The sequence below is a fragment of the Narcine bancroftii genome, chromosome 2, assembly GCF_036971445.1.
Source record: "Narcine bancroftii isolate sNarBan1 chromosome 2, sNarBan1.hap1, whole genome shotgun sequence".
Lineage (NCBI taxonomy): Eukaryota > Metazoa > Chordata > Chondrichthyes > Torpediniformes > Narcinidae > Narcine > Narcine bancroftii.
The window spans coordinates 98,586,159-98,612,462 of record NC_091470.1 but is presented as its reverse complement, the minus strand read 5'-3'; the positions used below and the strand labels follow the sequence as shown (position 1 = coordinate 98,612,462).

At 44.6% G+C, this 26,304-nt stretch overlaps 2 protein-coding genes across 8 annotated transcripts in view; one reads left to right on the top strand and one right to left on the bottom strand.

The window, feature by feature from the left end:
- The window catches only part of LOC138753977 (LIM domain-binding protein 1-like), a 38,256-nt gene extending 21,533 nt beyond the window's left edge, over window positions 1–16,723 (bottom strand). For 4 of the 7 annotated variants that reach the window (XM_069917640.1, XM_069917644.1, XM_069917639.1 and 1 more), the window contains exons 1-4: window positions 9,528–9,622; window positions 5,612–5,687; window positions 5,145–5,247; window positions 577–749 (exon numbers count right to left, since the gene is read on the bottom strand). In XM_069917640.1, the coding sequence (XP_069773741.1) occupies window positions 577–749; window positions 5,145–5,247; window positions 5,612–5,687; window positions 9,528–9,547 (372 nt within the window). In that variant the 5' untranslated portion in view covers window positions 9,548–9,622. Of the gene's footprint in view, window positions 1–576; window positions 750–4,903; window positions 5,105–5,144; window positions 5,248–5,611; window positions 5,688–9,527; window positions 9,628–16,639 lie in introns of those variants that run through there. The other 3 variants (XM_069917645.1, XM_069917637.1, XM_069917638.1) reach the window with 3 other exon arrangements.
- Window positions 16,724–24,183: 7,460 nt separating this feature from the next.
- Window positions 24,184–26,304, top strand: part of ykt6 (YKT6 v-SNARE homolog (S. cerevisiae)) — a 27,245-nt gene continuing 25,124 nt past the window's right edge. The window contains exon 1 of the mRNA XM_069917636.1: window positions 24,184–24,282. Coding sequence (XP_069773737.1) covers window positions 24,228–24,282 — 55 coding nt within the window. The 5' untranslated portion in view covers window positions 24,184–24,227. The remainder of the gene's footprint in view (window positions 24,283–26,304) is intronic.

The following is a 26,304-nucleotide window of genomic DNA, read 5'->3' as shown; positions in this document are numbered from 1 at the left end:
GGTATCTCTTTCCAATTTGCTCTCTGCTGTCTCTTAACTTCAAAATTTATCATTCTTCTCTCATGTCATTGTTCTGTTTTGCCATTGTCCTGCAATTTAATTCCTGGGTCTTCCAACAGTTTTCTCAATAAAAACTAAACCCGACTTTAAGAACAGGAGTTGGCCATCCGGCCCGTCGAGCCTGCTCCGACATTCGATGAGATCGTGGCTGATCTGACAATCGGCTCATCTCCACCCACCTGCCTTTTCCCTGTATCCCTAATTTCCCCTTCAATGTAAAAATCCATCAAACCTTGTCTTAAAATATATTTACTTTCATAGATTCACCGCCCTTTGGGAAAAGCAGCTCCTCCTCATCGCCATTGCATGCAAGTCATTTAAATCAAATTCCTCAATTCTCTACCTTTGATACTACAGCCTCTATATGAGATCATATTTCCAAATGAGAACCAGAGCAAATATTAGTTAAATACGAAAGTCTGCAGACACTGTGGTTGAAGTTAAAACACAATGCTGGAGAAACTCAACAAGTCAAACAACATCCTTTAGATAGCAAAGATAATTTGAGGAACCTACCTTGGTGAAGATGGGTTTGCTGTGCAGGGTGACCATGCTACAAAGCTCACAGTCCAACACCACCAGGTTGCCATGGAATGATTCTTTTGAGTGTTTCAGGTTAAAATAAAGGTCCGTTGCTCCACCGTCAAAGATACTCCGAAAATAACGAGGGATGAGGGTCCGACCAATTGCTTAGTAGAAATAAGGGATGAAAACAGTTACATTTCAAGATTTTGAACTAGTATTTATCATGTGATGAAGTCGTAGCATCTATTAAAAGTATATGAGAAGATTTTATTTAAATGTGAGTAGGAGCCAGCCATCCAGTCCGTCAAGCCTGCTCCGCCACTCAATAAGATCATAGCTGGTTCCCCATAGCTCTTAATTCCCCAATTATTCAAAAATCTATCTGCGTCCTAAATACATTTAATGAGACAGCCTCTACTGCAGTGGGTTCTCAACCTTTTTCTTTCACTCACATCCCACTTTAAGTAATCCCTACACCATCAGTGCTCTGTGATTAGTAAGGGATTGCTTAAGGTGGTGTATGAGTGGGAAGGGAAGGTTGAAAACCACTGCACTAGACCCAATTGTTACTGAAATATTTTGCTTGATGAAAAATGATCACTGGCCCATTTCCTTTGGAGTTATGAAACCATGCATAATCAGTCAATTAGGTACAATTAAAACAGTGGTTTTCAAACATTTTCTTTCCACCCACATACCAACTTAAGCAATCCCTTACTAATCACAGAGCATCGATGGCATAGGAATTACTTAAAGTGGGATATGAATGGAAAGAAAATGGTTGAGAACCACTGCTCTACTGTTTCCTCGGGAATAGAATTTCATCAGTCTGGAGGCAAATGCCCTGCATGTATCTCAAATGAATTATATTAGTTTCAGATTTTAGGAATAATTTACAAGAGCTTTATTTGTTTTTTTTTAATTCACTTTTGGGTTCCATGCGGCACTGTAAGGCCAGTATTTATTGCCCGTCCATTAAAGCCCTCGAGGAAGTCTTGTTGAACCATCTCCTTGGAAAGATTCTTCTCATGAAGGTCCTGTCTTCTGGGATTTCAACCCAGCAAAATGAAAGATCAGTGATATATTTACGGCTCAGGTGGTACTTTGAAAGGAATCCCCTTCACCCAATGTCCTTCCTCCCTGAGTGGCAGAGGACAGGAGAAGCACATGCTCTGCAAATGCAGGAATCTTGAGTAAGCAATGAGGTGCCAGTGGGTCAGGCAACATCCATGTAAAGAAATGCATAAAGGTGCTGGAAAAACTCAGGTCAACCAGCGTCCATAGAAACCAAAGGCCTTCATCATATCTTCACATTACAATCACAATAAAGGCTCTTTGACAATGATGTTATGCCGAACTAAATAAACCTACTCAACAATCTATCCCTCCCTCCCTCCCTCACACACATAACCCTCTGTTTTGCATTAATTTATGCACCTGTCTCTTAAATGTCCCTACTGTACTAGCCTCCATCACCACCACCACCAATGAATTCCAGGGCCCCAGAACTCTGTGCAAAAAAAAAAATATTTTTTTACCCCTGCCGTCTGTCCTAAACTTTCCTCCCCTCACCTTAAACAGATGTCCTCTGGTATTTGCTACTCAGGAAAAAGGTGCAGGTTGTCCACCCTCCCTATGCCTCTTGTAGATTCTCTGTCTAGTGATATGAGCTGAAGGCGGCTGCCTGAGTGTGGAGCATGGGTGACTCTCTCTCATGGAGTCGCATTGCATGGAAACAAGCCCTTCGGCCTAACTTGCCTTCTGTAGACTTTCGTGTTTAAATCTAGGGAGAGAATTTTTTTTTGGGTTGGAACCCTTTATTGAGACTGGAAAGGGGGAGATAACAGGAGGAGGGGGGACGGACAGTGTAGGAAAGAGCTAGGGAGGTTCCAAGAGGTAGAGGACAGGAGTTTCAGAGATGTGCCAATGCTGTCTGAGTCATTGCAATGCATTTTGTTGCTGATACATGTTGCAACCACTGCAAATGATAGAAAGAACAAATATTCAGGAGGGTTGACGAAGTCCCAATAAGTGTGCTAATCGATCCTAAATGATGTCAAGCTTCTTGACAGTTACAAGTTACAATCAAAATTCAGTTTATTTTCATGTGATAAAAAACTGTTATATTACACAAAATTGCCTTTTCCCTGTTGTAAGGCAGACGGATTCGCCATCGGCAGAAATTGCCTGAAACACCTCAGTGAAAGAGAAGCAAAAGTAAGTTCCCCCCAGAGTCAACGAGTGTCTGTGGTTTCACCTCCAGTGCTCCCACATCCAAACCATCGGCAACCTGAGCTCCAGATCCGAACCTCCAACACGATCGGGAACCCTTCAGTGCCCTCGGAACCCTCTCGCATCCTGGTTCCCTTCAGCCAGTCTCCAGCAGTCTGTCGCCTGGTGCGAGTCCCTTGATCGCAGTCTCCAGCAGCCCGCAGCCTGCATGAGTTCCTCTCTTTGAGCCACCAACAGGCCGCCACCTGTGTGTTCCTCAGCAGTAGAACCCCCTCACTGTGGTCACGGTCCTGTGGGTCATCTCCTCTGCTCTCTTTCTTAGAAGGGAGGTGGTCTCCCTGCTTTCTGGTGCCCTACGCCAGTCCCTGGAATCTGCAACCCCTGGTGGCTGGCGCTGATCATAAGCACAGGCCTCGCTGTCATGCGATTTTAAATAAAACCACTGTTGGCTCCTTTAACGGGCCGCTTAAAGCCTGTACAAAGCTGGCAGCAGTCGGACTGGGTGCTTAGACCCTGTGGGGTCCACTGAATCTCCACTCCTACTCACCATGGGTCTGCACCGGGGGCCGCTTAAAGCCTGTACAAAGCTGGCAACAGTCGGACTGGGTGCTTGGATCCTGTGGGGTCCACTGAATCTCCACTCCCTACTCACCATGGGTCTGCACCGGGGGCAGCTTTGCCTTTATAGCAACTCCAGCAGCACCGCCATTTTCAATCAAGACCAGTGGCAAGTGTTAGAGATGGTGAAAAGGCTTTAGGGCTGTAGCTCGTGGGCCAGAAGGGCCTATAACCATGCTGTAATTAAATGTTATTTTCCAATTATCTTCCTTTGCCTGCACGTTGTCTTGTTCTTGCTGCCCTTGACATGGAGCTGCTTCATTTTCCCAAGAGTTGTGAATGGAGTTGAACATTATGCAACAGTGAACATCAGCTCTTCGGTGAAGAGCTTAAATGCTTCCCCAAGGAATTCTTAGGATTGGAGTGATTCATCAGTTTCCATGCAAGGTACTTCTACAATATTTGGAAAATGATGGCCTCTGACTTCCATTCAACATGGACACCGTGAGCCCCACTCAGTCAAATGCTCACCTGATATAAAGGACAGTTACACCAACCTCATCCACATCTGAAACAATGAGGTCAGGAGCCAAATAATCCTGGTGAAGTCCAAACTAGACATTAGTGAGGAGACTGTGAGGGATAAATGTTGCCTGACACAGCTTATTAATGTATCAACGTGGATACATTGGATATTGTATGGGCAGACTGTTATCTAGATGGGGAGAGAACACAAGATTCAGAGGTGCAAAGGGACTTGGGAGTCCTCATGCAGGATACCCTAAAGGTTAACCTCCAGGTGGTGAAGAAGGCAAATGCAATGTTGGCATTCATGTCTAGAGGAATAACTATAAAGGAGCAGGGATGCAATGCTGACACTCGATAGGGCACAGTTGAGACCTCTCTTGGAGAACTGGGTATAGTTTTAACCATATAACCATTTATGGAACGGAAACAGGCTATGTTGCCCTTTCGAGTCCACACCGGTTGACTGATTTTGTGCGCCCTCTTCAGGCATTGGTCCCGGTAGATCTTCATTCAATAACGACGGGTGAATTCAATGCAGGTGGAATCAGTCATTTGAGTGGCATATTTGAGAAAAGACGTGCTGACGTTGAAGACGGTTCAGAAGATTTTTTTAGAATGATACCAGGAATGACAGGGTTAGCATATGAGGAATGATTGTCGGCTCTTGGTCTGTACTCGTTGGATAACAGAGGGATGAGGCAGAAACTTCATTTCGAATGCTGAAAGGTCTGGAGAGAGCAGACGTGGCAAGAATGTTTCCCATGGAAGGGGAGTCTAGGAAAAGAGGGCACAACTTCAGGATAAAAGGGCATCAATTTAAAACAGAGATATGGAAAAATCTCTCTAATCAGAGGGCCATAAGTCTGTGGAACTTGTTGCCACAAGCGGCTGTGAAAGTGAGGTTGCTGGGTGTATTTAAGGCAGAGATTGATAAGTGTTTGATTAGGGCATCGAGGGATCTGAGGAGAAAGTCAAGGAGTGGTAGGATGGATTAACTCACGATTACAATGATGGAGCAGACTCGATAGGCCGATTGGCCTTCTTCCTTCTGATCTTGTAATATCTGTAGATGTCACCTTACAGTATGACATAGTTTATTGGTGTTCCCTTGATAAATTTTGTGCCTTCAAATTATGGCACACTCTTCTTGGCATATTGATTCATGATGTGTTTTCAACTTGAAGTTGTTGAAATTCATTTGAAATGTGAGCAGCCTGTGGTGGAGAACAGCAAAAACTCACTGTATCTTTTTGGTCCATCTTCCAGGCAGCAGGCCACAGTTAATACCGCATCATCTTCAAAAAATTCAGTGGTGAAAGCATCCCACCAAAGGTTGTCGCACTCCTGAAGAGAGAAAAAAATTCACACCGGCAGTGTACAGCGCAAAAAGCCCTGAGCATCTGTTGAATAAGGAACCCTTATTCAGTGACCTGATGCATTAAAATGAAAGTAACAGTGAAACAATGAAGTATGTCTTGAACTGGTCAAGGAGGAGTCAGCAAGATACCTGTGGAGAAAAGCTTTTCTCTACTAACATGTTGCTTGGCTCTACCTTGACCAATTCCATTTTCTGCATCTCCAGATGCTCATTTTGCTATTGACAATGTGGAATTCAGCATAAAACAACAGGAGAGTTCTAAGCTAGAAGAAGCTCTGAAAATATGTATGCTTTAAAACCTTATCGACTAATTTGCTTGGAATTACTCACCTCGGTCCAGTTTTGGAGGCGCTTATTGAGTTCATAGATCCTGTACTCTGGTTGTGTCATAAAGGGCGTGTGTCTTCTGAAATAAATAATAATCAAATCTGTGACATGTCTCGAGAATAAATGATACTTGCAACAGAAATATATCTGCTACTGAAGTATATTATTTCAATGACAGAACTACAACAAAACCTGATGGTGTATCATAATAATCAACTATGAAACTACTTTGCAGCTAAGTTTGAAGTGTGAAATGGATAGCATTGGTCAAATTTTAACCCCATTCACAGGACATCACATCAAAAACTCAGCAGACTTGTTTGTAAGGGGCGCTGGACAAAGTGGCAGCTCTCTGGCTGCCTTACCGTAGACAGAAGTTAAAGAATTTCATGAATGCTACATTCTAAAAGCATGGCAATAATAGAACCTTTAGCAGTCAATAATCGGTTGGTTCACCAGCAGAATTTGCTTTCTCTTCTAATTATCTAGGATCACAATAGTTTACTGGCAGTAGTAAATTCATAGATGTCAACATTTTAAAGTGGATTATATAAAGTATGAAAGATTACACTTGAGGTCTGGAATATGGATATGTAACTAAATGAAAGGTTTCCTCCAGTACAGATAATTCCAAGACACCGTACAGAACCAAAACGTTCTTACCCAATACAGGGCTCCGGATATGTAGGAGAATAAGACGGGGTCGGACTACAAATGAAGATTATGTTAATTTTTGCTGCAGTCGGTATCAGAATTTTTAATTTAAAGATAACATTCTGTACTCTCCCTCAGCCACACAGTACTGCAAAGCTGAGTACAGGTAGCAAACCTTCCCGTGAGATGTGAGCTTTGCGCCACTCTGAACCGGTCGCTCAATAAAAAAGGTTGCTGAAGAAAGGGAAAGGCACGGATTCCTCAGAGACAGGTCTGCGGTTTGGAAGATTAAATGGAGAAATCCCTGACTACGTGCTACTGCACACAAACCATCCCAATGCTGCAAGCCACTCTTGCAGAACTTTCCATTTGAATTTTAACTGTAACCAAAGCATTACAGATAAGTGCACCAAAAGCAGTAAAATCTCAGTTAACAGAAACTGTCCATTAAAAATTCAACAGTACGCTCTAATTTAGCCGGCTTTGTTTATGCTATTAAAATATTCATACCTGTGTATAGTCTCCAAATTCAACAGTGCATTAGTGACAGCCCATGGTTTGCACTGCTGATCAACATTGAGCAGAGAACTAAATATCAGCCATATGCTGCAATTCAAACATCATTTGCAGCAATACTCTAGCCCAGCCATTCTCAACCTCTTTTTGGCTATGACCCACTTAAGACTGCTCAAAGTTTGCACGCCTCCCTTCCTTATGCAGCAGCCAAGTTTAGTTTGTATCTTCTGTACTTCTGTCCTACCGACTACATAAAAGAACAAGCCGCCAATTTATGTTACGCTCTCCAAAAGCAATTGAGACGCATAAATGAGCAAGTTAAGTTTAACACAAGATTTATTAATAAACAAACAATAATAGAATTAACCCAATAAACTTAACACCCAAACACAAGCCTTAATATCAACTCTATACGAACAACAGATTATTATACGGTGCATGTGGGAAAAAAAACCCAGACCATTAAAATCCAGCTCAAATGCCCCAAAACAATGCCACCAAGTCAGTCACGTCAAGTCTGTCAGTCAAGAAGGAACGGCTCACAGATCTGGTCTCCAGGCTTGGGATTATTTGTTTCCTTGTTTAGTTTGAGGTTATATATACAGATGACCTTGGTCCCTATAGACTCACAACCATGTCAGGGGATCACGAGACTTGCTTGAGTTTTGAATGTGGCAACAACCAGCTTTACTTCCTTCACCCAGGAATTTTCACAGTGACCTCCTAGTTACCACATGAGGTACACTCACCCGAAGCCCTCCTTAGGATTACCAAGTGACCTTCAGTCACACAAGTCCTCTCCTTTGGATACCCTGGCTTAGGTGGTCACGTGATTCCTGTCACACAAAGTCCTCCTCTTGAAAGGAGACAGAAGAGACACTGGTCAGTTCCGCACACACTCTGGGTGTCAGAGTTCCCAAAATGCTGTCAGGACAACAGGGCTGGCACCCGTGAACAAGGCATCTCAGCGTGTGGCTTGCTGAAACTGCTGGGAGAACACACACAGTCAGACCGACTGCCTGCAGTCCAATCTACTGACTAACCTCTTCGAAACCAGCGCACTGGGCTTTTTAACTGCCCAACACGTGTCTCCAGCTCTCCCCATTGGTAGAGAGGTTAATAGTCTCCTTCGAGCCCATGGACATACAACGTGTGGTTCCCGTGCTTTGACAGTTGTCAAAGACCCTAGTGGTAGCCCAGCGCTACTACAACTCCAAGCAGCTGTCAAATCCCCACAGTCGGTTCAGTCCTGTCCTCAGTCAAAAATAAAGTTGTCCAAGGTCCATAACACCTCCCACCAAAAAAAAATTTTTGGTCTGCAGGAAAATTTTTTTAAACAGTTAGCAAAAAAAGTGGGGGGGAAGGGGGGAGAAATAGACCCAATTAGTCAGCCATATATGGATTATATAATTTTTTTTTTAATGACAAATTTTCAGCCTATTCATTTTTAAATGCAATATTGACTTCATCTTGAAACAATGAACTTGTTCCAATTAGAGCTGATTCAAATTAATGTGCAAACAAGACGTAGCTGGACCCATTTAAAATGTACATCTGACATCTGACACCCTCAAACATTCCTGGGTAATACAGAGTGTACATTGCATGGAATTACACCAAATGTACAGCACACAAACAGGTCATCTGTTAACTGAGCTCATACTTCCTCCAACTCCAAACCCCTCATCGATTCGCTACTCCACTTTCCCTCATCCAGTTATCTCTAAAGGAGCCTAACACTATTCAGCTCAACTCCAGATGACCCCTCATTACTAGGAGACTGTACTCCTAAGAAAATGGCCCACGTTGCGATTTTTTGTAACTGGGAGGTCAGTTCTGGAGCCTCATCATCTCCATATCCTTTAAGAAATATGAGTTGAAAGGAATATTTATTTATTTACCTTCACACAAATTTCATGAGAGCATATTTTATTTCATATCTCAAAATTTTTGGGTTGTGATTTGTGAATTCTGTGATGACGAATTTCAGTTTCCAGAAATGGCCGTAACATAGGAGGACCTGTACCTGTAGTCTTTTCCATTCTCAGGTTTCAAGGGGACGGAACAGCTAGTGTAGGAGTTTGCGCAACACCATTACAGTGTCAGCAACTGGAATTCGAATCCCGCACTGTCTGTAAGGAGTTTGCACATTCTCACCATGTCTGCATGGGTTTCCTCCAGTTACCTCCCACCATCTACAAAACGTACCGGGGTTGTGAGTCAATTGGGTGTAATTGGACGGCATAGGCTCGTGGCTGGAAGGGCCTGTTACCCTGCAGTATGTCTCAATTAAAAATAAAGACACTTTTCTCATGAATGCCCAAGTGGGTTTATCTGTCTTACATGCGCATGAGATTTCAGGACTACCCCATCAAATTCACCTTACGATTTGAAAAGGCCTTTGCGAAGATCTCCCTCACCTATTATTTCCAATGAAAAAGTACCAACCTTCTCAGTTCTGGTGTCAGGATTGTAAAGATTTATTGCATGATCTTCCAGACAACTCACTGCTTAAATTCCATGGCAACAGAGTCCATTCAAAGGACTGAATAACTCAAACAAATGAAACATCCAATAATTCTAGTTTTCAATCCCAACCCTCCGGATGACAGTCAAACAGCTTCAGTTTATTGTTAACTGCATTCCAATTACAATCTTCCACAAGATATTGCTAATAAGTAGGAAAACCCCAGAAAGACACTCCATTGCAATTCACGATGGAATGGGCATTTCACCATCACATACTCACCCGAGGTCTCGGTCCAACATGGCTCCCTCTGTCTCTGGGATGGACTTTAGGTTGGAGTGGCACTGAAATAGATTTAGGCTAGATATCTTGATGAGGTAACCTGTAACAAGACAAAAACATCAATCAGGCAACTGCCACAACTGAATCACTTTTTCGTCTGACATCTTTTAACCTCTGTATTGTGAGGCATGAGCATTTCCAACTTTGTATTAACAGAAATGTTGTGTGCTGCCAATCTCTATCCTTTGCACTTCCAGCATAACATCATTTTTAGTACTCATATATTCATGAGGAAATAATAATTGTATATCCTCCAAGAACCATTCTTGGTAATCCTAGAGTTTCAGGTAACCATCATTCTACATCGTCTTTTGACACCCTATATTGAGACATGGTGCATGCTACTCCACCAAGTTCCCCCTGTTTCAAAGACTGTTGGGAAGCAAAGGAAACCACTGTTCAAGGTAGGAGTTCTTTAGGATGCCTCTCAGCATTCACCCTGTCAATCCCCCAGGATCCTGGTCCAGGTCTTCCCCAGGATACAAACGCTTGACTTGGGGACCATCTGGGAAATTAGCGAGATGGATTCTTCACAGAACTAACCTTCCCACAGACAAATCCGGACACAATGCATTGTCTCTTCACCAAGATGATGAATGTGAATTATGAACAGCTGAGAAACTAAGCTCATAGGGACATTTTTGGAATCTGAAATCTTTTCTGCTGTATTCCGTTCCAGGTTGTGCACTGACATGACATGCTGACCCCATGATCCTTCTTTTACGAACATTTTGCAAGGTTTTTTTAATCATATTCCTTAAAAATTTCAGGCCCTGCTATTGATCCATCTATTGCTCCTTTTTTTCCGCTTTCCTGTCATGAAGACAGGACTTAATTTCAAAATGCAGAAATTGGAAATGTTCTAATTATTCAATCTCTCTCGAAATCTCTTCCAGAACCCTGGAATGAAGGGCATCAGATCCTAGTAAAACACAGAAGTCTGCAGACACCGTGATTGAAGTAAAAACAATGCTGGAGAAACTCACCAGGTCAAACAGTGTAATTTATATAACAAAGATAAAGATACATCACCAACGTTTTGGGCTTGAGGCCCTTCATCAGACCCTACTGGCTTTTACTGTCCATTAGTTCTCAAGTCCCTTCACTTTACTAATGAAATTTAAAGTTCCCCACATCATTGTCAATGACTTCCCATTACTGCTACCTTTATTGTACCTTCTGCAATGACGATGGATACAAAATATTTGCTTCATGTCCCAGGTAATTATTTGTCTCCTGTTACTTTCTCATCCTTTCCCTGGGGAATCTGTATTTATTACACTTGCTTTCTTTCTACATATTTATGGTATTCCTCTTTTTCTGCTAATTTTCACTCTATTTTTGCCCATTTAATTGTTTGGTTAATCATTGCTGATCCCAAACCTTTTTCCAATCCTCAAGGCATACTAATCTTCTTGGCAATGTTATAGGGTTTCAAGCTTAATCTTATTATCCTCAACCTCTTTCGTAAGCCATGCGCAGATCACAATCCCTTTGGAGATTGTGTTTCACAGTGGAATACAAATGTGTTATTTACAAAACAAAAACCAAAAGTACTGATCAAGCAGAATCTGTGGAAATAGAAACAGTTAACATTTCAGGTTGAGGAACCTGATCAGAATTTGCATCAGCTATACCTTACCTGCAGAAATTACATAAATTAAATTCTAATATATTGGATGTATATTTTTGATGCGGTGTAGAAGCGGGAACCCTTTTTACATTCCACCTGGTCGTGCTCTAAAGTGAAACCTTTTGGGGAAAATTTAAGAATTTTATTAGACCAGATTATTGGGAAACAATTGCCACCAAGTCCAGAATACATTTCTCCTAGGAAATATTGTGGGCATAAGACCCAAAAGGAGGTTGTCCAAGTTCCAATTAGAATTTCTTAAAATTGCATTGGTGGTGGCCCGGAAATGTATTGCAGTTACTTGAAAGTCTGATTCCCTTATGGACACAGCCCAATGGAATTGGGCCTAGCTGTGTTTCTGTGGAGAAAATTACTTACAATCTAAGGAAGAAATATAATATGTTTTTGCAGGAATGCAGAATGCAGGGTTGAATATTTGGGGTTACTTATTTTGTTCCTGAGTTCTACGTCCTTGGTCTTTCCCCTATTTAAGATTCAGGCAAGCAAAGGAATTAGACCCCCTGAAGTGGATCCTGGATCCCAACACTTCCTCTTCTTTTCCCACCTTTTTGTTTCTTTCTCTCTTATCTATTTTCTCTTTCTTTTCTATTTTTCTATTTTGGAGGGAGAGGGTTGGGGTTGCCTGGAGCTATGGAAAACTTGTACCGTTGATTTTCTCCTTTCAATTTATGTATTTAGGTAATGGTTTTTTCTTGATACATGTTTGACCACAAATTAAAATAAAATATTTTTTAAAAATGTGCCCCCAAGAATTATGCTGAAACATTTTAAATTTAAGCTGAAACATTTTAAAGAACAGATCAGGGTAGTTAATAATGCTGGGGTTTAACAAAAACCATACTGCTGTTTTCAGCCAGATCTGAAAGATCCTATGGCACTATTTCAATGAACACAGAACATAACCTAATGTCTTGGCCAGTAACGTACATCATTGAGCACAAGGAAGAAGAATACCTAGTCATTATAACAATGCTCTATCAGATCACAAGTGGTAGCAAGAATCGGCCATCTGTGGCCCATTGAGCCTGCTCCGCGATTCAATGAGATCATGGCTGATCTGATGATAGGTCCATCTCCACCTACCTGCCTTTTCCCCATATGCAAAAATCTATCAAATCTTGTCTTAAATATGTTTACTGAGGTCGCCTCCACTGCTTCAATGGGCAGGAAATTCCATAAGCCCCTTTCACACTGACACCTTGTCCCAGTAATTGATGGCCAATCTACCAGTTAAGGGTCCAGTGTGAAAGGTCTTTAATCGGTTGTATCATCCCCGGCATCTAATGATGCCTGTGTGCCGATTATCCCAGTATGAAAGGGACAATAGATGCCCTACCCTCTGGGAAAATCAGTTCCTCCTCATCTCCATCCTAAATCTACTACTATGAATCTTGAGACTATGTCCCCCAGTTCTCGTCTCACCTACCAATGGGAACAATTTACCTAACTCTATCTTATCTATGCCTTTCATAATTCTATATGCTTCTATAAGATCCCACTGTTTGACCTGATGAGTTTCTCCAGCATTATGTTTATTACTTCAATCACAGTGTCTGCGGACTTTCATGTTTTACTCGAGGATAGAGGCTGTTTTGTTAATGCAGAGCACCAGCATGGAGGCATCATCTCATTGAGCAGCAAGCAAGATTGAGCTGGTGGTGAGAAGTTAATGGCACAAGCCACTGGGATATTTCTAATACAGCAACAGTGAACACACTTCATGAGGTTGTGAAGGGCTCTTTTCTTTTTAATTCTTCAACACATCCTTTAGTTTTTTTCTTCCTTCAATGGTTATTTCTCCTGAACCCTCTATTCCTTATAGTATTAAAGAAATTTCCCCCAAAATCGCTCTTGCAGTTGAATCAGCTCTATTTCTTCCATATCAATTTTTAAAAATAATATTGAAGGGCAGCCGATAGGCTTCATCTTCCCTTCCTTTTCAGAGAGGACCAATTGCCCAGTCTTTCATGGAAAGTTCCACTCACAGTTCTGGTACCATTCCAGCAAACATTTCTGAAGTCCACAATTATCTCCATGGATATGCTAACATTGAATGGAAGGTTGTTGTTGTGGCACCACTCAACTTGCTGAATAATCCAAAGGCTCTAGTTAGTATGGGGTGGGCAGACAGCAGGCAGTTGACAGGGGAGCTTCTGCCATCACAAAGTACACAAAGTACCCTCCCTGCCTTGAGACAAGAATGTGGTCAAGCTAAGATTCTAAATATTTTCTTTATAATCCTTTAATCTCTCTCCAAAAATGTTTCATTTTGTTTATATGATAGAACTATATAAATATTACATAAAACATGGCATCCTTCCTTGTCTTATGCATGACTCCACTCAATGGACAATACCCTTAATGAAAACAGACCTCAACTTCATTGAAATACATCAGCAGGAAAATTTTCAGATCTTGTTTTGATGTTGCGAATGGTTACACTTAAATCTCTTAAAAGTTATAGTTTGCCATCATATTAAAGTCAAGTTTTGAACACCATTCACACTAATCCAATTTTCTGGGATTCAAACTTGGTGCCCACATAACAAGGTATGGAGACAAGTACAAGAAAATCAAATGGATGTTACTAACATTATCGAGATTAGATAACACTTGTCATTACTGCAAGGTAACAAAAGTCTCACTTTTAAATACAATTATCATAATCCATTCAACCCCTTTCTGTCTAGACACCTTAAATTATTTTAGAATAGTGAGCAAATTTAAGTTCTTGGGAGTCATTATTTATCCTTCCTGGACCCAACATAACAATGGCATTGTGAAGAAACCACATCAGCGCCTCTACTTCCTCAGGAGTTTTAGGAGGTTTGGTATGACACCAGCAATCATCAAGGATCCACACCACCCAGCAGGCGCTCTGTTCTCACTGCTGCCATCAGGAAAGGGGTACAGGTGCCACAAGCCTTGCCCCACCAGGTTCAGGGACAGCAGCTACCCCTCCACCATCAGACAAACTCAACGTTTCTGCTAACTTTCTCTTCTCTTTCCCCTTCCCTTCTCTTTTTCAGTTCTCCTCCCTCCCTTCCCCTACCCATCCCTCCTCCCCTTGATCGCTGTTGTCCCCTCTCTCCATTTTCCACCTATCACCTTCTGTCTTTGCGATCACATTCCGCCCCCCTCCCCCACCCTGATTCTTTGGTTTGGACACCTTCCGGCATTTTCTCCAGCATTGTGTTTTTAATTCAACCACGGATGGTGTCTATAGATTTTTGTGTTTTCCTACTCATTTAAGAACTTTTCCATTTTATTGATTTTTTTCCTCTCTAAATTGCAGTTTGTTTACAATTCTTTATTTGTTTACATGCATACATTGAGTAGTTGTTTACGCACTACCATTAAGCGGTAATTTTACCTCACCCGCAGGTAAAAAGAATCTCAGGGTTGTATGTACGCATGTACTCTGAATAAATCTGAAATCTGTTTTCCTGCCATTTGAGGTGGAAAGCCCATTTTAAAGGGCAGATGAAGGTGGAGGCACCATGTACCTGTTCCGCCAGCCCCTCCAACCACAGCAGGGCCCCAGTCTCTGCCCCCTCCAGGCCTTCTTTCTGCATCTCAACACTCCTCAAGGCAGGGGAGAGGCAAAGGGCAGCAACACTGGTACTAGGCAGGGGAGGGGTGTGATGGCAAAGGCTCCCCTGTCAACTGTCTGCTCACCCCACGCTATTTCTAGAGTCCCTGGATAATTGAGTGGTGCCAGAACAACCACCTTACATGCAATGTTAGCAAAACCAAGTAGATAATTATGAACTTCAGGAAGAATACAGGAAAACATGACCCAGTTCTCATTCAGGCATCAGCAGTGGAGAGAGGCAAAAGCTTCAAATTCCTGGGTGTCAATATATCCAAGAATCTTTTCTGGAGCCTTCATGTCAATGCAATCATGAAGAAGGCTCACCAGTGGTAATACTTTGTAAAGGTCTTTGAGAATGTTCGGTATGTCACCAAATACTCACGAAACCGCTACAGGTGTACCGTGGAGAGCGTTCTTAGTGCAAAACACGCAGACACACAACCACACATAACACACATACATATATAGTTTGCAGATGACACCACAGTTGTCAGCAAAATCACAAACTGCAATGAGGAAGCATACAAGAGGGAGATAGATCAGCTCGTTGAATGGTCTAACAAGAACAACTTTGTGCTCAACATCAGCAAAGCCAAGGAGTTGGACTTGAGGAGGAAGTCAGAGAAATACGACCTAGTCTTCATCGAGGGTTCAGTGGTGGAGGGTCGAGAATTTCAAAATTCCTGGCTGTCAACATCTCCAAGGATCTGTCCTGGAGCCTTCACATTGATACAATCACAACTCCTCCCCCACCCCCCTAACTCTTCCTCCTCCCCCCCAAATCCCTCCTCCTCCTCCTGCCCCAACTCCATCTCCTTCCCCCAATTCCTCCTCCTCCTCCTGCCCCAACTCCACCTCCTCTCCCAATTCCTCCTCCCCCCAATTCCTCCTCCCCCCAACTCCTCCTCTTCCCAACTCCTCCTCTTCCCAACTCCTCCTCTTCCCAACTCCTCCTCTTCCCAACTCCTCCTCTTCCCAACTCCTCCACCTTTCCCCGAAACCTCCTCCTCCCCCCAACTTCTCCTTTTCCTCCCTCCCCACAACTACTTCTCCTCCACCCCCAACCCCTCCTCTTCCTCCTCCCAACTCCTCCTCTTCTCCCCAACTCCTCCTCCTGTCCCCAACCCTCCACCTCCTCCAACTCCTCCTCCTCAAACCACTCCCCTTCTCAACTCCTCCTCCCCCACTCCTCCTCCTCCCCCACTCCTCCTCCCCAACCCCTCCCCCTCCTCCCCAACCCCTCCCCCTCCTCCCCAACCCCAATTCCTCCTCCCCAACCCCTCCCCCTCCTCCCCAACCCCTCCCCCTCCTCCCCAACCCCTCCCCCTCCTCCCCAACCCCTCCCCCTCCTCCCCAACCCCTCCCCCTCCTCCCCAACCCCTCCCCCTCCTCCCCAACCCCTCCCCCTCCTCCCCAACCCCTCCTCCCCAACCCCTCCCCCTCCTCCCCAACCCCAATTCCTCCTCCCCAACCCCAATTCCTCCTCCCCAACTCCTCCTCCTCCCCACCCCCAATTCCTCCTCCCCAACCCCTCCTCCCCAACCCCTCCTCCCCAACCCCTCCTCCCCAACCCCTCCCCCTCCCCCTCCTCCTCCTCCCCAACCCCAATTCCTCCACCCCAATTCCTCCTCCCCAACTCCTCCTCCTCCCAACCCCTACCCCAATTCCTCCTTCCCCAACTCCTCCTCCTACTCCTCCTCCCCAAACAGCAGCAACATCTCCAGGCCCTTGCTGGCCTCCCTCCCCCTGTTCACCGTTCCCCACCACCCTCCTTCCTCCGCCCCCGGGTTTCCCCCCACTCACCGATCTCCCTTCTCCTCCGCCACCCGTCGCAGAGCGCTCGCTTCCGCCGGAAGCAGGGGGGCGTCGCGGCATCGCGGGAGCGCACCTTTGGTGACGTCACTGAGCGGGGACGCGCACCTCGCTGTGGGTTATTTCGCAAGGATGAATGAACATCTTGGTGCATCAGCATTTCCCAGTTTCTGAAATAATTGAATTGTTTCTTGTCACCTCCACCAAGATGCAGTGAAATCCTTTGTGTGCAATCAGCCTGTACTGAATACGACAGGTAGTGCAAGGAATCAAGATTATTCTGCTGTAATAGCACAAAACTTTCATCTCACTTACCGTAATGCAGACAAATAATTGCCTTCAGCAGAATTTGCCCCTTTGCAAACAGTGAAAGAGAAGCAAAAGAGAGTCAAAGATAGATTTATTGTCGGAGCATGTACATTCTATCACATACAACCCTGAGATTTTTTTTTACGCTGCGGGCAAGGCAGGAATGACCACTTATTGGTCGTGCAAAAAAAAAAGCTGTACTCAAGTTGATACATGCAAACAAATAAAGAAATGTAAACAAACTGACTGTGCATTACTGAGAGGAAAAAAAATCAATAAAGTGCAAAAGTTAGAGTCCTTAAATGAGTCTTTGATTGAATTTGCTGTTGAGTCTGATGGTGGGGGGGGCAGCAGCTGCACCCGAACCTGGTGGTGCAAGACCTCTTTCCTGATGGGAGAGGCGAGAACAGAGCGTGTGCTGGGTGGTGAGGATCCTAGATGCTTTCCAATGGCAGAGCTCCCTGTAGATGTTCTCGATGGTGGGGAGCGTTTTGTCTGGGATGTACTGGGCTGTGCCCTTTTTGGAAAAACATTGCTTTGCATAGTGATTCTGCCCTTTGCACTTATTGCAGACTTTTCCATAGATGGAGCATCATTTTGGTGTGTGTTGAGAGCCACATCATTTATAATTGAATGTCTCTCCATCTTTTTGTTGTTTCCTATATCTCGTTTTTTTTAATGTGTGGGTGAACACCCACTGTGGCTACAGCTATGCCTTCATTTTCACTGGCTTTTGCACTTCCACCAAACTTTTTCACATGCTGCAGGGCTAAATCACTGGCATGGCATATCTTCACAGATCCAGCTAAGGTAAATTCAATCTCTCTCAACAACCTCTCTCTCACTTTCTTATCAATAATCCCAAACATCATTTGATCATGGATAATTGAATCTTGCAGTGATCCAAAATTGCATGTTCTTGCTTTTAATTTCGAGTCCATTAAAAAAGTATCAAAGCTCTCTCCCCACAGCTGCATGCATGAGTGAAGCACATACCCCTCGAATGTTTCATTTTACTTTGGTGAACAGTGTTGATATCCTAATCAAACTTGCCCTGGTCTTCTACCTCAGCAAAAACAAATGTGCTGAAAACATCTGGTGCTTGAGGTCCCGACGCAGTAAGTAGCAGTGTAATCTTCTGTGCATCAGGTTTGCTATTGAGTCCAATGGCTTGCAGGTACAGCATGAATCTTTGTTTAAACAACCTCAACTTGTGGTCAACATTTCCATTCCAATTTACAGCATCAGGAGTCTTCACTCTTTCCATTTCTCTTCTACTATTGACTGATTTTCACTCTGCACAATCCTGGTATTTCTTCCACTCCTGGTACCATGTGATGTTTCTTTTTATTGTGATAAAGAAGCTTGGGTTCTTTTAAAACAACTATATTAGCTATAGACTCAAGACTGGGTGGAGGCATCCATCTTTTTTTAATAATTTTTTTTATTTTTCACACAATATCAACCAAAATATATACAAATGTTTCTCATTAAATATACACAGTGGCATTTTCTCCCTTTTTTTCCCTGCTACCCTCCCTTCCCCCTTCCCACCCCCCTCCAAAACCAATAAATATTCAACATATACAATTCAATAAAACCATTAAACAATGTCATCACACAATGAAAAATAAACAAGAAAAATGTGTCATCTACTTTTACACACTGGATCAAGTCGTTTTGTCTTCTTATCATTTTTGGGGGTGGAGGTCCGAGGCAAGCCCTCTCTGTTATGTTCATGTATGGTTCCCAAATTTGTTCAGATAAGTTGCCAGGCTAATATTTTATGTGTTTTTTCTCCCAGTTCGAAATACTTTTGCTTTATTTTCATTATGTTCTTCTCCACCTTGTAAGTTTGTAATGTTTCTTTTTTTTTTGTCCGCCAATTCTCTCCTTTTCGTTATATCATCCCTTTATACTAGTTCCTTTTCTGTACTTACTATCTCCCTTTCCAACTGCTCTATTTCCAGATTGTAATCTCTTTTCATCTTAGTTACATGTTATTATCTGCCCTCTAATGAAGGCTTTCATTGTGTCCCATAATATAAATTTGTCTTTCACTGATTCTGTATTTATTTCAAAATATGTTTTAATTTGGCATTCAATAAACTCTCTAAATTCCTGCCTTTTAAGTAGCATGGAGTTTATGTTCTTGGTGGGATGTCCTCCAGTTCTATTGCTAATAACAGGGGTGAATGATCAGATAGTAATCTAGCTTTATATTCAGTTTTCCTAACTCTCCCTTGAATATGGGCCGACAACAAAAACATCAATCCTTGAGTATGTTTTATGCCCACTTGAATAATATGAGTATTCCTTCTCTCTTGAGTGCTGCCTCCTCCATATATCCATACGTTTCATTTCCTGCATTGATTTAACCATAAATTTGACTACTTTATTCTTTTTGTCTTTTGTCCAGTTTTATCCAACATTGGATCCAAATTAAGGTTAAAATCCCCTCCTATCAATATATTTCCTTGTGTAGCTACAATCTTCAAAAAAATATCTTGCATAAACTTTTGATTCTCATTAGGTGCATTATCATTGAGCAAATTCCAAAATTCTAAATATATCTGCCACTTTAACATTATATACCTCCCTGCTGGATCTATTATTTCCTCCTCTATTTTGATTGGTACATTTTTATTCATTAATATAGCTGCACCTCTACCTTTTGAATTATATGATGCTGCCGCTACGTGTCCTACCCAGTCTCTCTTTAATTTGTAATGTTCCACTTCAGTTAGATGAGTTTCCTGCACAAATGCTATATCTATTTTTTCTTTTTTCAGTAAATTGAATAACCTCTTCCTTTTAATTTGGTTATGTATTCCATTAATGTTTATAGTTATATTGTTCAACCTGGCCATCTCATATCCTGTTTACACCTCATTTTCGCTTCCTCATCACCACCATCCCCCTTTTCCCCTTTTCATCTCTCAGTTTTCCCTTTTTAAACTCAATGTATGACAACAAATTTAAAACATAAAATACTCCAACAACTCCCACATCCAATATTCCCTTAACCCCAAATATCACCCCCATCTCTGAGTTGACCCTTATCCCTTGCTGGGCAACCACAACTCCCCTTTCCATTTGGATTACGATCCTGCTCACAAGTGTCAACTGATTTCGCAGTGACGGTTATTCTCTCCCTCCCCCAACCCCCCCAGAAAAAACTTTTTTTAACACATATAACAAAGTTCTCCCTTTTTTTCCCTAACTTTCCTTACCTTCTCTTTCCCTTTAGTTCTTTACATATACATTGTTTTTACATCTTTACATATATATATTATCGCTGTCCTTCATTCTTGTTACATCCCTTCACGATCCAAGAACAATCTATTTTGCTCCCCGGAGATAAATATTTTAAGTGCAGCTGGATGTCTTAACATGAATTTATAATCTTTTTTCCATAGGATCGATTTTGCTGTATTAAACTCCTTCCTCTTCTTTAAGAGTTCAAAACTTATGTCTGGGTAAAAAAAATATTTTTTGACCCTTGTATTCCAATGGTTTACTGTCTTCTCTAATTTTATTCCTTGCCCGCTCCAGTATATTTTCTCTTGTCGTATATCTCAAAAATTTTACTAAAATGGATTTTAGTTTTTGATGTGTCTGTGGTTTCACATTTCCATTCCTTCCTGCATTTCTGTTGTTCCCAGGATCTTTGGGATCCATTCTTTTATAAATTCCTTCATATCTGTGCCTTCTTCATCTTCCTTTAGGCCTACTATTTTTATGTTGTTTCACATACTATAATTTTCCAACATATCAATTTTCTGAGCTAACAACTCTTGTGTCTCTTTAATTTTTTTATCACTTTCTTCCAATTTTCCTCTTAAGTTGTATTCTTCCATTTCTACAGCCGTTTCTCGTTCTTCCACATTTTCTACTCTTTTCCCTATTTCTGTCATGACCAGCTCTAATCTTTGCATTTTATCTTCTGTTCTTTTCATTTTTCTTTTAATTGCACTAAATTCTAATGACAACCATTATTTTAATGCTCTCATTTGTTCTTCAAAAAAAGCTTTATCTATATTCTGTCCATCTGTTTTACCTTCTATCTCTCTGTGATGATCTTGGTCTTCTTCTTCCTCTTCTTCTGTGTCTGTACCTGTGTTTGTGTCTTCTTCTTTGTATCTTTGTCTCTTCTGATTTTTCTGATGAGTAGCTTGTCTCTCTTTGTCGGGTCTCTTCTTGCTTAGCCTCTTGCTGTCGGTCTTTTTCTTCTGAGCTGCTCTTCTGTTGAGCCTCCTACTGCTGCTCCTCTTTCCATTCACCCTGTCGACTTTCTTTCTCACCTGGTACTGCACTCCCTTTCCTACCGCTTTCCTTATCTTCCAGCTGAGAGCCCTGGTGTTGGGTATCCCTCAGTTGTTCGCGCCTTGGTTGCCCGCTCCTTGGCTGAGCCCCCCTCCCGTCGGTATTTTCCTTTACCTTAGATTACACACTTTTGTTTGGCTCAGAGAGCCATTTTTGCAGTCCACCAGTCGGGCGGTCGCGACTCCACAGGGCCGACAACAATCTCGGAGATTGGGCGCTCTTCTCTACCACTGTTTCCTGTTCCTTCATGCAGGTAAGGCCTTCTCCTTTCTTTTCCGATGTCTCTTCTTCTTCTTTTTTTCCCTTTGTTTTTACTTTTTCCTTCTTAGGTGCCATTTTCTTTCTCTTCTCTGCAACTTTATATTTTATTTCTTATATTTTGTATTTATTGAACTTTGTCTTTTCTTAACTTTTTTCTTCTTTTCTGGAGATGGCTGGTTTTACCCTACTGGCCACTACTCCATCATGTGACTTCTCCCCTGAGGCATCCATCTTGAATCCCACTGAAGCTGCAAAAAAACTCATCTTTGACTCCCACTAATGGTCAGGAGTGTCACAAGCACTCTATCACGACAGAAGCAAAGGTGCAGAAAATGATATAACAAAACAATAAATGTACAGGGCACAGTATCACATGGCCACAAAGTGCAAAATATGGTTAAAAAGTGCAAATCAGCATCTTTCATGCATAAGAGATCCATTCAAGATTCAAAATTATTTTATTTTCAAATTATTAAAACAAATCAGAATCAGAATTTATTGTCATGAATATGTCACAAAATGGATTATTTTACAGCAGCATTATATTAATATAAACCACCTTACAAAATAAATAAAATAAAAATAGTGCAAGAAATCTTCAAAGTAAGGCAGTGTCTATGGTTGATTGTTCATTCAGGAAGCTGATGGCTGTGCCGCTGAGGGCTCGACTTCAGGCTTCTGCATCTTTTACCCGATGATAGCAGAGTGAAGAGGGTATGGCCTGGGTGGTGCAGGTCCTTAATGAAAGAAACTGCTTTCTTAAGACACCACCTCTTGTAGATGTCCTCAATGGAGTGAAGTCTGGTGCCTGTAATATTGTAGTCCCAGTTAACAACCTTCTGAAATTTTTCTTGTCCTGAGCATAGACACCTCCATACCAGATAATGATGCAACCAGCTAGAATGCTATCCACGGTAAACCTGTAGAAGTTCTCAAGAATCTTTGCTGACATACCGAATCTCCTCAAACTCCTCACAAAGTATGGCCGCTGGTGAACCTTTTTCATGGTTGCATCAACACGGAGACTCCAGGTAAAATCCTCAGAGATGTTAACATCCCTCTCCTTTGCTGACCTGTCAATGAAGACTGGTTCATGTTCTCTTGACTTCCTCCTGAAGTCCACAATCATCCCCTTGATTTTGCTTACGTTGAGTGCGAGGTTGTTGATGTGACACCACTCAACTAGCTCCCTCTTTCACACTTCCTTATTGCCATTTGTGATTTTGCTGACAACTGTGGTGTCATTGGTAAATTTGTGGATAGTATTGGAATTGTGCCGAGCCATACAGCCTTGGTGGAAGAGTGAGTAGAGCAGTGGGCTAAGCACGCATCCTTGTTGAGGAGGAGATCTTGTTTTCAATTTGTACTGATTGTAATGTCACATGAAATTGCACATGAAATCTTCTGTAAGGCAGTCAAAGATGTGCCATCAGCAAAACTTTCTTACAGTCAGAGAAAGAGAAACAAAGGAGAATCCCTTCAGAGATACTGAATGTCTGTGGATTTGTCTCCAGCACTCCCCTGGCCTCTGCAGCCTCACGGACTTCAGTCCAAACCATCTGCAACCAAACCCAGATCCAAACCTTCTGCACGATCAGAAGTTTTCAGCATCTGAATCTGTAAACAAAATGCAAGTAACTGACTTTAATTTGGAAGTGTGTATTCTCGCATTTATACATCTTCTGCCTGCTTTGGAGAAGAGAAATGATTGTGATGGGGTGTGATGTCTCCTTTAATATTTTGGCTGCTGAGGCAGTTTGTGTGATGGCCTGAACACGTTAACCCTGCAGTTTCTTGTGGACTTGTTGGAGCAGTCTCAAACCAAAGCTATGATGCACCCAGACAGGATAATTTATATGGTGGATCAAGAGAAATTGGGGAGGGGCATTGGGACATGCCCAATCTCCTGAGGCTTTTGAAGTAGAGGTGTTGCTGCACTTCCCTTGACTGTAAAATACTTGCCCACTCATTTAACTTGTCTAAATTGCCTTAAAACAGCTTAAATCATATTACCCATGATACCACCTTTTAATTTTGTCAGCAAATTTGAAATATCACATTTGTCCTCTCATCCAAATCAGATGCTCCCTGACCTGCTGTTTCCAATTTTCTTGAATTTTATTTGAATTCTTTCAAGACATCCCCTCCCGAGCTGAGGACGATTTCAATGGAAAAAGGAATGTCTTTAGCTTGGAAGTTTATTTATTAATGGTAGTATTTGAAAACTGAATGTGCCTCGTAGAATATGAACATATGCTCGGGACAGATGGATTGGTAATTCAAACACTTTTCTCATCCCCTTTATTTACTTATGCTCTTTGGTTCACGAGCGAAACTTTGCAGTTGAAGACATGCCCAATTACCTGAGGCATTAAAATAAAAATTACAGCTTTAAAAATATATCTCACAAAGAGTGCAATTTGTTAATTGATTTTGCAAATTAAACATAAGCAAGCAACGCTGGAAACACCAGGCAACCTCTGTACAAAGAACAAAATCTTTGCAACAGTGAGTGCCATTCTATCACATCTTATGTGACCAGGGCCAGGGGCCATGATAACCTCCTATCGGGGGAAGGCGAACGGTGCGGGACTCCTGTCTGTGCATGCGCAATGCTTGCTGCTCGCCGGACTGGATTTACTCTTGTGTTAAAGCGGGGAAAGGTTTCAGTGCTGGACCAGGGATGGCCGTGACGTGTTCGACTGAAATCTCGGCGGTCGCTTCTGGCAATTCGGGTGGTGAGTGGGCCCCCCAGGGAGGACAAGGGGGGTTGTGGGCCCCCCAGGGAGGACAAGGGGGGTTGTGGGCCCCCCAGGGAGGACAAGGGGGGTTGTGGGCCCCCCAGGGAGGACAAGGGGGGTTGTGGGCCCCCCAGGGAGGACAAGGGGGTTGTGGGCCCCCCAGGGAGGACAAGGGGTTGTGGGCCCCCCAGGGAGGACAAGGGGGGTTGTGGGCCCCCCATGGAGGACAAGGGGGGTTGTGGGCCCCCCAGGGAGGACAAGGGGGGTTGTGGGACCCCCAGGGAGGACAAGGGGGGTTGTGGGCCCCCCAGGAGGACAAGGGGGGTTGTGGGCACCCAGGAAGGACAAGGGGGGTTGTGGGCCCCCCAGGGAGGACAAGGGGGGTTGTGGGCCCCCCAGGGAGGACAAGGGGGGTTGTGGGCCCCCCAGGGAGGACAAGGGGGGTTGTGGGCCCCCCAGGGAGGACAAGGGGGGTTGTGGGCCCCCCAGGGAGGACAAGGGGGGTTGTGGGCCCCCCAGGGAGGACAAGGGGGGTTGTGGGCCCCCCCAGGGAGGACAAGGGGGTTGTGGGCCCCCCAGGGAGGACAAGGGGGGGTTGTAGGCCCCCCAGGGAGGACAATGGGGGTTGTAGGCCCCCCAGGGAGGACAATGGGGTTGTGGGCCCCCCAGGGAGGACAAGGGGGGTTGTGGGCCCCCCAGGGAGGACAAGGGGGGTTGTGGGCCCCCCAGGGAGGACAAGGGGGGTTGTGGGCCCCCCAGGGAGGACAAGGGGGGGGTTGTGGGCCCCCCAGGGAGGACAAGGGGGTTGTGGGCCACCCAGGGAGGACAAGGGGGGTTGTGGGCCCCCCAGGGAGGACAAGGGGGGTTGTGGGCCCCCCCAGGAGGACAAGGGGGGTTGTGGGCCCCCCAGGGAGGACAAGGGGGTTGTGGGCACCCAGGAAGGACAAGGGGGGTTGTGGGCCCCCCAGGGAGGACAAGGGGGGTTGTGGGCCCCCCAGGGAGGACAAGGGGGGTTGTAGGCCCCCCAGGGAGGACAAGGGGGGTTGTGGGCCCCCCAGGGAGGACAAGGGGGTTGTGGGCCCCCCAGGGAGGACAAGGGGGGTTGTGGGCCCCCCAGGGAGGACAAGGGGGGGTTGTGGGCCCCCCAGGGAGGACAAGGGGGGTTGTGGGCCCCCCAGGGAGGACAAGGGGGGTTGTGGGCCCCCCAGGGAGGACAAGGGGGGTTGTGGCCCCCCCAGGGAGGACAAGGGGGGTTGTGGGCCCCCCCCCAGGGAGGACAAGGGGGGTTGTGGCCCCCCAGGGAGGACAATGGGGGTTGTGGGCCCCCCAGGGAGACAAGGGGGGTTGTGGGCCCCCCCAGGGAGGACAAGGGGGTTGTGGGCCCCCCAGGGAGGACAAGGGGGGTTGTGGGCCCCCCCAGGGAGGACAAGGGGGGTTGTGGGCCCCCCAGGGAGGACAAGGGGGGTTGTGGGCCCCCCTGGGAGGACAAGGGGGGTTGTGGGCCCCCAGGAGGACAAGGGGGGTTGTGGGCCCCCCAGGAGGACAAGGGGGGTTGTGGGCCCCCCAGGAGGACAAGGGGGTGTTGTGGGCCCCCCAGGGAGGACAAGGGGGGTTGTGGGCCCCCCAGGGAGGACAAGGGGGGTTGTGGGCCCCCCAGGGAGGACAAGGGGGTTGTGGGCCCCCCAGGGAGGACAAGGGGGGTTGTGGGCCCCCCAGCGGAGGACAAGGGGGGTTGTGGGCACCCAGGGAGGACAAGGGGGGTTGTGGGCACCCAGGAGGACAAGGGGGGTTGTGGGCCCCCCAGGGAGTACAAGGGGGGTTGTGGGCCCCCCAGGGAGGACAAGGGGGGTTGTAGGCCCCCCAGGGAGGACAAGGGGGGTTGTGGGCCCCCCAGGGAGGACAAGGGGGGTTGTGGGCCCCCCAGGGAGGACAAGGGGGGTTGTGGGCCCCCCAGGGAGGACAAGGGGGTTGTGGGCCCCCCAGGGAGGACAAGGGGGGTTGTGGGCCCCCCAGGGAGGA